Here is a 14,894-nt window from a genome sequence, read left to right as displayed (position 1 = left end):
AGAAGCATTTTACAGAAGTGAAACAAGGACAAATTGCAAACTACCAGGAATTATTGCAGAATTATTGTTTAATGTAGTAAATTAAATACAAATCAAGTCAAAAGAGCAACCAATGGCAGTAAGATATAGTTATCAATGGTTTTCCCATATAGAGTTATCAGGAAAAAAATATGGATAAAAACATGGTATGGAGCAAAGAATTTGAAGTGCAACTGTGTACTAATGATGAACAGGTAATTGCTAAAATGAATAAATGTTTGTTGAATTTTAAATGGAAGAACAGGTTAAAGAATATATGGTAAAGTAAGCTAAGAATTTTGGATATAAAAATTATGGATGGATCAAAAGGGCAGGAATTTACATTATGTTATCATCTTAAAGACAAATTTTATAAAATGATGTATGGTTGTTACGTGATTCCAGAGAAATTATGTAGAACGTATAATGTATGTTAGAAATGTGAACAACATGAATATATACATATATACAACAAAATATACACTGATACAGAGAATATTAACAACTGAAGCCAGAACTTTTCCTTTCAGGAATGATGGTTAGAAGAGTTAAAAGAATTGTGAAATTATTTTAGTACATGATTGAGGTAGCAAGATTATTTTATATGCAAAAGATAGGAAAATTCTGTACTACCCACCATGGAGAATGGTTGGTGAAATTGACAGAACTTGCTGAAATGGTGAAACTGACTTCTTTAATTAGAGAAAGATAGTTACTGACATTCATCAATGACTGGAAACCTGTTATGGATTTTTGCATTAAAGAAGAAAATGATTTTGTGAATTTTGACTTTATTAGAGAGAATAGATTATAGAAAAGTGGAATTAAGATGTAATCTTAGAGGGAGTTTGATTAGAATTGTATATATAATGTCAGGAAGATTGGAAGTCATACCTTTATATTTATTTTCATATTTTCTGTCTTTCTACATCATTTTTTTCTGCCTCTTCTTTTCCATTTTTCTCTTTCACATTTACTAAATCTTTTCCTTTGAATGTATTTCTTATGAATTTAAAATCTTGTAATAAAATCTATTTTTTTAAAAAATGCATTCGGTAAGGTTATAATTTTTAATGTGACAGGAGCAGAAAATCATTGCATAAGGAATAACCATACCAACTATTTCATTAGCTTACGTTAATAAAATATAAGTATACAAAATACTTTGTAAAGTAAATAATTCATTTCATTTATTATATTTGTATACCGCCCTTCTCCCGAAGGACTCAGGGCGGTGAACAGGGCACATAAAAATACAGAATACAAAAATTAAAAAAAGAATTAAATAAGAGCCCGAGCTAAAAACAGTAGAATAATATAAAAATCCCCAATAAAAACCCCAGCACATCGCCCATCAGGCCAGGCCGGCTTCCTCAAATAGGTAGGTCTTCAGACCGCATCGGAAGGAGTGAAGGTCAGGTGTAGTTTTTGTCTGTGTTTTGCCTCTGGTTACTTTTAGAAGCATGACTTTTGGAGTGTGAAAGTTAAAATGTTTTTATTTAACCTCCTGCCTAAAGTTGTTCACATTTGCTTTAAAATAATAAAATCTGATAATCACCCCCACATCTTGTTGCATAATATCCTGAGACTGATGAATTAGAAGTTCCTTTTTTTCCTCTGTCTAGCTTTTCTGTTACCTAACAGGGGTAAAGCTTATACCACAGATCAAAGGCTGCTACTGCTAAATTTCCCTAGTTTTAAGGATTTAAATATTGCTAATAATGGCACTTTAAAATAAAATCTTACTATTTAAATATATGAACTGCTTAATTTTATTGTCTATTTTTACTATGAGATTTTAATATTTTTCTGTCTGCAAGTAAATAGCCTTGTAAGGTGGAATTGTGTACATTTTAATCCTGTGGAAAAAATATCCTATTCAAGCAAAGTGATGGTAAATTAGGCTAGATTTAATTCATACTGTTTTCTTTCCTATTTCACCTTTACCTTTACAGAGACATATTTACATAGACGTCTGCCCTTTCATGTAAAATACCTGTATGTTAGCACAATACTTTATGCACCTGATAAATTCATCTGTAAATTCATGAAAACTTTTGCTATAATAAATTTGTTGGTACCTAAATTGCAATAAAACAGTTTTGTTTTGTTTTTTTGTCTAGCAGCAATTAGTTTAATTGGATGACAGCTTTGGGAACATATCTGCCAGTAGTTATCTGTGTTCTTCTGTGTCCTAGATTACACTGAGACTTACTGATTACTTTGCCAACTCTCATCTGACCTGCCTCTTTTTTTCTTTTGCATATATCTTCTCAGTGTGGTGGACCAAGAGTTGAATATTCAAGGCAAAGGACTTATATTGTGTAAGCCCTTTCATTTTATTATTTTAAAGTATGTCAGAGTGATAGAAATGTTGCACTTATTTTATTACATTAACTGTTAGACTTATTTTCTACAATATTTTATGTATAGTCTTCCTACTTTGGTAAACTTTTAAATCAGATATTAATGAACTCCCCCAATATTGGAGAACTGCAGAACACAACGGAATGGTGGAATAATGGCTTCTCAGAATGAGTATGTTACAAGAGCCATCACTGGGACTTGAAAGACACCAACTGGACCATAACAGCAATATTGGAACTAAAAAAATTACACTCTGGAAGTAGTTTAAGACACTTAAAACTGAAAGGCAGCTAGAGATGTGATACAATCTACCAAGGAGTAGATTGGTTCTCCAACATCTTAGGACATGCCTCCCACTGGACTTTGATAAACATCAATTTGCCTACAGGGGAAATAGGTTGACAGACGATGCCATAGCTACTGCTTTACACTCTGTAGCAAGTCATCTCGAGAAGCCTGGAAGTTACGTCAGGATGCTTTTTGTTGACTACAGCTCGGCTTTCAACACCATTTTGCCGAGCATTCTCATCGAGAAGCTGACTGACTTGAAATTCTCCCCCGCCATCTGCGATTGGATTCAAGACTTTTTTAGGGATCAGTTACAAACAGTGAGGGTCGGGTCTGCTTTGTCCACCCCCCTGAAGCTTTGCACCGGCACGCCACAGGGCTGTGTGCTTAGCCCCTACCTGTACTCTTTATACACTTATGATTGTGTATCATCTGACCCATCCACTGCGATAATCAAGTTCGCAGATGATACAACTGTGGTGGGTCTTATTACAGGTGGGGATGAGACAGCAAATAGGGCGGAGGTACAAAAACTATCCATATGGTGTAGTAACAACAACTTGCACCTAAACATCGGCAAGACGAAAGAGATGGTGTTAGACTTCCGGAGAAAAAAGGAGGAACCTGCCCCACTTCCCATCGGAGAGAACTGTGTAGAGAGAGTTTCCTCCTTTAAATTTCTGGGAGTCTACCTCTGTGAAGATCTGACCTGGAAAGTTAACACAACTCAGGTGGCTAGAAAGGCCCAACAGAGGCTTCAGTTTCTTAGGGTCTTGCGGAAGAACAGGGTAGAACAACAGCTAATGACCCTCTTTTACCGGTCTACTATAGAGAGCGTCCTCTCGTATGGTATTGTGGTTTGGTATGCTGGTCTGACAGCCGCAGATAGGAAAGTATTACAGAGGGTAGTGAGCACAGCACAAGACATTGTGGGCTGTTCCCTGACACCACTGGATGACATCGCCAGGGCTCGTTGCCTTGGAAGAGTGAGGAAGATTCTCAGGGATGACTCACACCCTGGACGGTATCTCTTTACTCTTCTACCATCCGGTAGGAGATATAGGAATATAGCCAGCCATACCAACAGGCTGAAAAATAGCTTTTATCCGTGGGCTGTTAGGCTTTTAAATGGGACATAATCTTATGCAGAATTGACTTGGGAGGCCGGTGTGTGGTGTAGTTGGTTAACATAGTGTGGTGGGATGGTTTGTTGTCACTGTGTGTTGGGGGGAGAGAGCAGGGGGGGGAGGCTCAGCTAATCTCAATGTACACATGTTGTACTTTGACAATAAAGGATTATTATTATTATTATTATTATTATTATTATTATTATTATTACCAAGGGGAATGAAGACCATCCAACAGAATGATAGTCATGGGATATATAATCGTGGAGCCCATCAACATCCATGCATGCAGACAGGAAAAGAACTCTTTACTGTGTACTAATTTTGGTTGGCACTAATTTTGGGGGGTTATGATGAAAGTAGAATTAGTCCTTCTAATAAGGACAGAAAAATTATTTAATCTCTCCAGCCTTCCCCACGTAAGGAATTCTCCCACTATTTTTTTAATCTCATATAACATGTTCTTGATCTTCACCCATTTTTTCCTAACGTGTAAATGAATTGGAAGCAGGATCCAGAGGGAACATCCATACATTACATAGTTACTCAAGCCACAGAGTTCCTGGCTGGGTGACATGTCATGTTAGGGAGAAAAAAAAATCTGACTACCTCTTACCATGCTACCCTTTCCCCAACCATAACAGTGTTTTCCTTCTATCTCCATTATAAGCTGCTTGGCGCGCGCCCCTCGCCGGGTCTGCAGCGGCGGCCGACCTGCGTGCGCTCCTTGCGCGCGCCCTGCAGCGGTTTTTCTGCCTTCCTCAACATTCGTCCCTCCCCTTCCCTTAATTCCAACATCAGTCAGTCCAGCGGCGGAGGAATAAAGTCGAAACCTACCGATTGCAAAGGAAAAAAAAAGTCAACCGCCCCCCACCCTCCTTCCCCTCTTTCGTCTGCTTTGCGGAAGGATCTCTCTCCCTCCGTTTCCTTACAGAAGCGAAAGGCAGGGGAGCGCGCGTGTGAGCTAGGCGAATCTGTTGGAAGCTCGGCGGCCGTTACTTCAGGGAGACGGCAGTGGGTGTGCACCCGCAAGCGGAAAATTAGTCCCTAGAAGGGAAGGGTGGTAGGCTGGGGGGAGTGGCTGGGAGGACTGCTACTGGAACTGAACTACTACTACTACAAGGGGGGGGGGAGAGAGGAAATAAAACGGGGGTGGCGGGGTGGCGGTAGAGGAGGAGCAAATAATAAGGGCTTAAGGAGGCGAAGAAGTCGGCAGCTGTGGGGTGGGAGCGAGTGGGGGGGGGGCGGCCGAGATTGTGGAAAAAGCTGTGGAAGGGAGAGGCTGGAGCTCCCGGTAGCCTTGGAACCGAGCGGGAGGGAGCGATCAATTGCGAGCGCTAAGGGGGCTAGGCAAAGGGGGTGGGGTTCTGCTTCATTTTTTGATGGGTGTTGCTCAGTTACCCATAAAGTAAGGGAGGTTATGGGGTGGGGACGAGAAATAGAGGTGGCAAAGAAAGCGACAGCGTGAGGCTCTTGGGTGGGGTGAGTGCGGGAACCGGCGGTCGTCCTATCTTCCTGGCAAGGGGGGAACGTGTGTGTGTGTGTGTGTGTGTGTGTGTGTGTGGAGGGGGGCGGGAAATCATCTTGCTTGGAAAAAAGGGCGATTTCTTTTGAGCTTTGAATCTTAAGTCTTCTCAAGTGGTTGGAAAGGAGAATGCGATTTCTGCCTTTCCTGTCATACATACGTACGGTTTTGTGTGTGTGTGTGTGTGTGTGTGTGTGTTGTTGTTGTTTTTTTTTGCTTAGCTGGGGATTAAAATTAGCTGTCGGGGCGAGTTTCCTTGAAATTTGCTCCCATTCGCATGCCTGCGGCTTGCCTGCTTGTGGTGCAGCCTAGAAAGTGGCGGGGGGGGGGGTTGAGTTTGCAGCTGATGTAGGATCGTCGTCGGGTTTCTCCTTTCTCCTTCCCCTTCAGCACGGAAAGAGGAGGAAGAAAGAGCCGTAGGCAGGAGAAAAAAAACAACAACCACCCCGAAACGTCCATGGGCTCACGATCACTCCGTTTTTGGACGAGGTGGATAATGAAATCTTTGTTGCCGCAGCTCTAACTACTTTTGAATTTTATTTGGGGACTAGCCAGGGTATATTCTTCCTGAAGACGTTGGGCATTTTCACGGAGAAGAGACTTTTCTCATTTAATCTTTGATAATTCAGATATTTTATTAAAACATGGAAAATGAGATATTCACACCTCTTTTGGAGGTCTTCGTATCCAGCCCACTTGTTACCTGGGTAAGCATTTGTTGATCAGTAATGGAATTTATATAAATGATTTCTTGCCAAGTACAGGCAGAATTCATGCCATAGTGTTGATAATTATGCTCTGTGTTCCAGGTTAAGACATTTGGATCTTTAGCTGGACAAAATGCAACCAACTTGGAAGAATACGTTGCACTTCTAGATGGAGTTTTCTTAAATGAAGTTATGCTGCAAATGTAAGTTCTGTGTTTTCTTGTTTTTTTAACGTTTTGATTTAAGAATTCCTCCAAGAATGTAGCTCACTCTGACCTTATCTTTTTCAGGTTATGTAGGAACAGAACAGTGTCTTATCATATTCCCATTTTATACCTTGTTAATTGATTTTATAACACAGAAGTATTCTGCTTTTCTCTGCTGCTTTTCTCATATTTTTGATGTCTTATAAATTATTATTTCAGTGAAAAAGGGGGGGCGAGAAGAGCTAATCAGGCAGAAATAATAAAGGGTTAACCACTGCACCTTGCCTATGCATAATAATAACCTGCCTGTTATTGGTGGCTCATCCCTGCATCTGCAGAGAACATATGGAATAGCAAATGCCTGATTTTAATCAGTTGTTTATTAAAATCATGATTTATCTATATCCTGATTCTAGAAGTATTTGTTTGGAACTAAATGTCATTGATTAGGCTAACTACAGCTTTAATATAGTTACTCTGGACTGTAATATATATTGAAAGACAGAACAAAAGTATGGAGGATTTAACGCTTCAGAAGGACTGTACATTTTCATTTACATGCATGGATTTTGCAATAATCATTATGAAGTCTAATTAGCTCTCCAGGTGATTCACTTAGTAAAGCAATTACATTAGATTTTATAGGTGAGTGATTGTTTTTATTTTTTAAATTATATTCACTGATAAATAAAGAAAAGTTTATTAGTAGTGAGCAAAACATGCTTTATGAAATAAATGGAAAAGAATGATTCCATGGGATTGCATTTTATTCAGTAATATAGTTAAAATACATATTTGGTGGGATGAATATGACCCGCCTATAATAAGAGGATCTATACTATTCAAAGGGCTTAGATTTGTAGCTAAGCTTTACATTTAGATTGAGATTTCCCCAACTTGGCCATACTTGTTAGACTAATGAATGTTGATAAGTCAATACTTCCTCAGAATATTAGGTTGAAGAAGGTTGATTTAGATATACTAGCTCCTTGTGCTGTACATTTCCCCCAGAGCATCATTCAGAGACTAATGATTCAATATGTGGGAATCATACATGAATCATTCTGGATATATATTTACTAAATTTACTAAATCTTTTTGAGCTAATGTACTCAAAGTGGGTAAAATGAGGACCCAGATTGTTGGGGGTAATAATGCCGCTTGGGGGGGCCTGAAAGCCCTAATAAGCAGGCATATACATAGAATGAAGGCTATTGCTAAGCACATTGATTTGTGCTTTAGATTGTAAGCCGCCCTGAGTCTTCGGAGAAGGGCGGGATATAAATGGGATTAAAAAAAAAGTCTTCACAATAAGCACAATTGCAGTTAGTAATGTCAAAGTGACACATTTGTCAAGTTTTACTGATTCAGTAAATTCAGTGCCGCAAACCAGATTGAGGAAGCTATTAATAGGCATTTTTAAAAATTGTTAATAAAACTGCTACTGTAATATTTCTGACTATTTTTAAGTTGGGGTCAGCAACTTTTTTTGCCCCCTGGACATTTTGTGAATTTGTACATGATGATAAGGGGCACAGAAGAACATATGATAGTATGTGAGAACTTGGACAACTTTTCAGTGGTTCCTAATAATATATTATTTTGGAGACCAAGGAGCATAACTTGGGAGTCTGATTTGAGTCCAGAAGCATTTCACTGCCAATACTTATAAATTTTCTTGGGTTCCTGATAGAAAGGCAGGCTATTACTCTACCAGATAACAAAATTATCAGCCTGCTTTTAAATATGAATTATTATTGTAATAAATTGACATAGTGGTACAGTGGTTAGAATGCAATATTGGAGGCTGACTGCTCACTGCCAGGAGTTTGGTCCTGACTTGCTCATGGTTGATTCAGCATTCCATCCTTCCAAAGTCAGTAAAATGAGGATCCATATTGTTGGGGGCAATATGCTGACTCTGTAAACAGCTTAGATAGTGCTGTAAAGCACTATGAAGCTGTATATGTACCCTTGAACATGAAATTGGAAGGATGGCAGACATTACATTGAGTTCATACTTGACATTTTTAAACCCCATTAGCTTTAAAGGTGCTTGGTTGTGGTAGTGGGAAGAGTAGAAAGCTTATGCTTAATTTTGGTATCAATTGGCTGATGCATTGATCTGTGATTACCTGGAACTTACAAGGGAATTTGGTGGCTTTGGCTTCCAATAAAGAAAATCAATGTCAAGTCTGGTTGGGCAACTTCTGAGGGGCTGGGAACAAAACTAAACTTCCCGGTTTTCTGGAGAACCTTCAGGTACCATCCACTGACACAGTGACATCAACAGAAAGGACCTGGCTGACATTTGGAGAGGTTGCGAGGTTAAGAGTAGGCATGTGAATGGGAGATCTCTTGTCCGATAACCAGTATCAATTTAATTCTTAACTCCCCTTGTCCAGACTCAAGACATGATATAAGATTTTGTTGATAAAATTCATTTGGGAGCTACATGCACGGTAATTTTGTAAATAATAATTGGAGTGATAATAGAAGCTGACATTTCACAGTATTCCAACTAAAGAAAAAATGTTTTGAGAAACAGAAACCCTTGCATACCAGATCCTATGAATATCAGATTGTCTGCCTTCTCTAAAGCCAACTAAAACATGCAGAATTTATAGTTTGGACACCTCCACCATGTCAGTAGTGTTGGCTGCACTGTTAAAGGGCCCTCATTTGATTTGCAGCGTCAGGCTTCTGGAAGCTGGGGGTGGAGGGGAATAGAGCTTATGTGGAGGAGGCCATGGCCATTTCTTATGGCCCTTCCACCAATGAAATGAGATTCAATTGCTGTGTTTTGGACTGTTATGTATCATGGAAAAAAGAGGTTTATCAAGAGGTTGGTAGGGGCTATTTACTTTATCAAATCCAATCCTAAACTCTGTGCTGGGTTCTTGTTTGAGCTGTTCCTGGCAGAAATACTCCATTTGCTTGAACACCTCCAGTGAAGGAGAGCTCTATTCATTGCTTCCTTGGTAATTTGATCAAAAGGAGCATGTTGCTTTTAATGTTAAAGATGGAATGAAAGTTAATCAATTTGTTCAAATACAATAATGACTAGAAAACATTTCTCTTTGTTTACTCTCTGGTTATAAATGAGGTGTAAATGTTGAACAGCAAAGGAAGGCATAAAAATAATTCTGTATCCATTTGGAAACTTGCACTATAGAAATATACTAACAAATATTCTACTACATGTTGTGTCTGGATAAAGGAAAATTGAGTGATAATCAATTTATTGAATATTTTTAAATAAAGATGTTAATATCTTATATTCACAATAATAATAGAGATATATAAAATGTTCATTGACATCTTTTTCAAAAATGGTTTGCTTATACAACTATAAAATGCTCCTCAGTATCTAATTTCTGTGTTCCTATTTGTTCTACAATTTTTTTAATATCCCAATTATGTAATGTGTACTAATCAAGACAAAACTAACTACAGTAATTGATAAATGAGATATGGCTGAGAAGAGGTCTGAGCCAGAAAAGACAGAGAAGCCCATTCAGAGAAGCCCAAAATCTTTTAAAGAGGGAATTGATTTGTGCCATTGAATTGTGTCAACTCTTAGTAAAGTCATGGATTTTCTTCATGACTATTTTATCATGGAAGATTTATAGGTAATTGCATTACCCTTAGAAGTCTACCAGCAGCCTGTACTGCTCATAAAATAGTGGCACAACGTGGAAATGTTGTGCTATGTGCATAACTATCTGTGTGTTCTAAAGGGAGAGTTCCAGATAGAAGGCATTGCCAGAATCCAGACAGGAAGTGACCAAAGCATGACTAATTTTGAGTAGAAATTTATGTAATCGGTATACAAGATGGATCTGTGCAAATAACCTCCCAGGCTTGGCTGCCACCTGCTGTTTGAGTAAAAGCCAATAGTCTAGAAAGGTTATGAAAATGATGATGATTTTATCCTATTTTTTAAATATATAAAACACGGTAGGAAATATGTAGAACTCCCACCTCTTATCCACAAAAACTGTGAGGTGGGTTGGACTAAGACAGAGCATCTATCTGAAAATCTCCCTGTTGACTTTCATCCCTAGGGCAGGGTTAGAACTCAGTCTCCTGGTTTCCAGAGACAGCACCTTAACTGCTATACCAAACTGATTCCGGATAATTTCCCTCAATAAATTAATGAAAAAGTATGTTTTTGACTCATTTGTTTAACTAGATCTCTTAATCTAGTTTTAGGATTTGTATGCAGAACTGATCATGGTTTTGGTCATGTTTGTTCGTTTATATTCTGCCTTCATTATTTTTACAAATAACTCAAGGCAGAGAACATATCCAGCACTTCCTCCTCCTATTTTCCCCACAACAACCCTGTGAGGTGGAGTAGATGGGTGGGTCATGCAGAAATATTGATAATTTAAAATGATTCACAATCTTCTAAGCACTACTATAAGTTTAACTATATCCTCTTGAATATACTTTCAAGCAAGTGGCCTTATGCTTCTATTAATCAACAAAATTGCTAGGCACATTGATTTGTGCTTTAGATTGTAAGCCGCCCTGAGTCTTCAGAGAAGGGCGGGATATAAATGGGATTTTTTAAAAAATGTACAACATGTAGTCATTTTTGCTCAGTGCAGAATCTTAATAAATAAGCTGGATAAATATTCCATTTTTAATCGGATTTTAATATCCAAAGAAGTCACATGAGAAATAAGTATAAATACACTGGCACAAACTGCCATGCTACTGAAAATTGTTCATACACTTGGACTCTAGAATATAAATCAAACCACAGTATTAAATTACTCAGACGACTAATGCCTTTGAAAATTCCACCTTTCAAATATCTTTAGGTATGTTTAGTCAAAGACTCCCCTAATGATTATACTATGCCTTTTTATTCTTCCAAAAATGATAAAATTGTAATATAATTCTTTCAGGATCTCAAAGAATGCATGTGACACTAGTGTATATACATTTAGATAGCTAATGAAAAAAGAAAGAAGCTACTAATTTATCCAATGAGATTGTTTAATTGATTTTAGTGTCTTATATATGCATAAAACAATGATATTTGTAGACATTCTGTGAAGTTGTGTTGAAAACTTTTTAAAAACCAGAATAGAGACTTACTTTAGGATCTATTCTACTTGGAATATTTGAGGGACCTATTGTTTGTGTGTCGGTCTAAATGAGGTATGAATGATAGAACTGTTTTATGTTATTTATATAAAATATATTTCTATAGTATACAAATAAATTTTCAAAAGTTCATATAGTAAAGTAGCATGTCTTGTTATAAAATATCTTCAGTGAATGTATGTGGTTTGTGGTCTGTTTAGCATAATGACTATAATCCTGTTTGTGATATTTTGCTGAATGAAAAGAACTAATCCCTGATTTTGTGATGGTTGAATCTATTTTATAATACTGATAGATTTTGAGAAATGACAGACTTTCATCTATTTCCTGTACTTTTTATTTTTTAACAAACAACATTCTGTGTGTTTTTGCTTGTTTTCTCCCCAACTGAAATTAATGTAACTTGTCATATGTAGGTTGCTTTCAAAAGTATAGTAGCTTAAGGCTAGCTTTTACAGTTGTACTAATTACTGACTTCTAGACAAATCTGCCCTATTTTGCTATGCTTTTGTCTGCTTTAAAGAATGAATTATTGAACTATGTAGGAATTGCCTTAAAACACTTATCTATTTTGACTACTGAATTTGAGAGAGAGAGAGAAGTTACATTTCATAGAAAAATATATCTGATATCCAAGGTGAATTTTAAATGCAATTTTTTTTACATAAAATCACTGACTTATTTAGTCCTATGCTGTTAACTTCTATGGAAGTAGCTTTGTATGGTTTCAGGTATCTAGTACTCTAATAATTTTATTCAGATTTTTTACATATAATAAATGCTGTGTTATGATGGTGGTATGCTATACATATATATGTGTTGATGCATTGCTAAAACCCAGGCAGCAACAAGTAAAAATTAAATGAGATGTAGCACAATATTACATGTTTAAAATATTTTTCTGTAAAGTTTCAGAAATTGAATTAATGTCAATTTGTATTTAAATTATAATCTTAAATATTAATTTTCCTGGAAATTCATTGAGTAAAATTTAATATTAATGAGTGAAATTTTGCTCATCTAATATCTTTTCTGCTCCTCTTCTTTTAAGAGATGAGGTACAAGGGTGAGGAAACAATAAGCTCTCTTTCTACTAATGGAAGTCATTCCATTGATAAGAAGGATGTTGTTCTTTAAATAAATCTGCAGGTAGTCCTTAACTTACAACTACAATTGGACCAGAACTTCCATTGTAAAGCAATGTAGTTGTTAGTTTTCATGTCTGATTTTATGATCTTTTTGCATGGTCATTAAATGAATCACTATGGTCATAAAGGAAATCTGGCTTGTTGGAGGTCTCCTGGAAAGATTGTAAATAGTGCTCATGTGACCCTGGGATGTTGTTAGTTTGAGGCTTATGAATGATTTCCCAAATTAGTATGTTTTTCTAATTAATGTATATTAAATTAGACTATGTCTGAAGCTCAAACATCCCAGTGAGGCAAAACACTGTGGCAGTATTAATATCTGTTGTAATTATTATACCACATTTTTAAAATTTTGCTGTTGTACTTTGAAAAAAAAGTTCAGAATAACATTTTTCAAAACAGTTACATTTTGCTTATGTTATGAACAAAGCAGTTGTATTTTGATACAAATTATCTGTAGTACATTAATGAATACATTAATATACATTAATGAATAACATGTCAAATATATTCTTCAGCTTATAAGGACAGTATACCAAAAAACTTGCAATGAAAAACTCACTACTTAATCATCTATGGACTTAGTTAATTTAAACAACAGTCCCATCCTAGATATATTTTACTTGGAAAGTAGTGGCTGCTCATCTCTAGATGCTTTGGGGAAAATGGAGAACTGAGAAGGAATATGTTCATGCTCATTACACAAAGCAAAACTTATCATTAACATAAGTAAGAGACCTACCATGTTGCAGGCTGAAGATAATTTAGCAAATTTACCAGTTCTCTTCCTCCTAACTGGAGCTCTGGTCACATTTGTTGTGGCTAGCTGGTATTTCCATAAATAAAAACTAATCAAAATCAGAGCCACCATCTACAGGATGGGGAAAACCTACTCCTTGCAGCTTTTATTCTTGAAAAGAATCTGGGAATTCTAACTTATTTAATTTCCTGTTAAATTTCCTATTGAATTAGCTTTAACAATATAGAAAGCTATATCAGACTAATTAGTCAAATACTCTGAACAACAAAGATTTTGCTTCCTGAACACTTTGCTTCCTGAACAATTTTGGGATGCTAATCATGAAAATAATTTGTAATTTAAACTACCATTACCATTTTATAGAAATCTATTTTTGCAATTTCAAAATTTCTCTTCTTGTTGGCTGTGCTACATACATGAAAGAAACATATGAAAACATGGTACTGTGCTTGATGCACATTCAGTACACCAAGTAGAACTGGAATATCTGTAGAGATCTAAAAGTAGGCCTCTTCTGCTTGGAATGCAGCTTGGATATATAAATACTGTCACATATGCAAATAGGACTGATGTGCAAGAGACTATTAACATCAGTATTAATATCAATAACAACATTAAAAAGAAGTGGCCACTCCAAAAGAATTTGGTTCCAACATAGAAAAATGTAGCACTTGTTGACTTGACAAAGATATTTTTGCCTCTTGTTTTACATAAAACTCAGATTGATGAGGTTTTGTGAAAGTAATGAACAAGGAAGATGAAGTTTTCGTTATTTGAGAAAGTTTTTCCAAGAATAATTAATTTCAAGATTAAGGAAGACATTTTTGTTGGTCCAAAGATCAGATACGCCATCAGTGACATGCAATTCTAAGATCTGTTAGTGGAGCCAGAGGAAATTGCCTTGAAGGCTTTCAAGGATGTCATTTAAAATTTTCTTGGCAACTACAGAGCACCAAACTACATTCAGTTGGTTGACAACATCTTACAGCATATAAGACCATGAAGTACAACATATCACTGAAGATACATTTTCTGCATTCATGCTTGGACTTCTTTCCCAAAAATCTATGTGCAATTAGTCATGAACATGGTGAAAGGTTTCATCAAGACATTGCCACAATGGAAAAACTATATTAGGGCAACTAGATTCCATCAATGATGGCTGATTATTGTTGGTCACTACAGCGAGATGCATAAGATATTTCATAAAGCAGGTCTTAAAGCAGAGGTCCCATTTCCTGGGTGCCTCAAATAACTCAACCTCATGCCATGAAGTGCTTTAAAGATGATAGAACATAGAATAATAGGTTTGGAAGGGACCTTGGAGGTCTTCTAGTGCAACCCTCTACTCAAGCAGGAAACCGTTCTGGACAAATTGGCTGTCCAGTCTTTTCTTGAAAACCTTCAGTGATGGAGCACACAACTTCTGACAGGGAGAATGATTAATCAATGGAACGCATTGCTTTCCAGAGTTGTGGGTGCTCCATTGCTACAGGTTTTCAAGAATAGACTGGACAAACATTTATCTGGGATGATGGTGTAAGGTTTCCTGCCTTAAGCAGGAGATTTGTCTAGATGACTTTCATTGTCCCTCCAGTTCTGTGATCCTATGAATTTACTATATTAG

At 36.8% G+C, this 14,894-nt stretch overlaps 1 protein-coding gene across 2 annotated transcripts in view; it reads left to right on the top strand.

The window, feature by feature from the left end:
- Positions 1 to 5,651: 5,651 nt before the first annotated feature.
- CCDC88A (coiled-coil domain containing 88A) overlaps positions 5,652 to 14,894 on the top strand; it is a 93,861-nt gene continuing 84,618 nt past the window's right edge. For both annotated transcript variants that reach the window (XM_083373193.1, XM_083373192.1), the window contains exons 1-2: positions 5,652 to 6,032; positions 6,135 to 6,235. In XM_083373193.1, coding sequence (XP_083229319.1) covers positions 5,970 to 6,032; positions 6,135 to 6,235 — 164 coding nt within the window. In that variant the 5' untranslated portion in view covers positions 5,652 to 5,969. The remainder of the gene's footprint in view (positions 6,033 to 6,134; positions 6,236 to 14,894) is intronic.

The sequence above is a fragment of the Vipera ursinii genome (genome assembly GCF_947247035.1).
Source record: "Vipera ursinii genome assembly, chromosome: 1".
NCBI classification, from domain to species: Eukaryota; Metazoa; Chordata; class Lepidosauria; order Squamata; family Viperidae; genus Vipera; species Vipera ursinii.
This window is presented reverse-complemented; position numbering and strand designations above follow the sequence as displayed.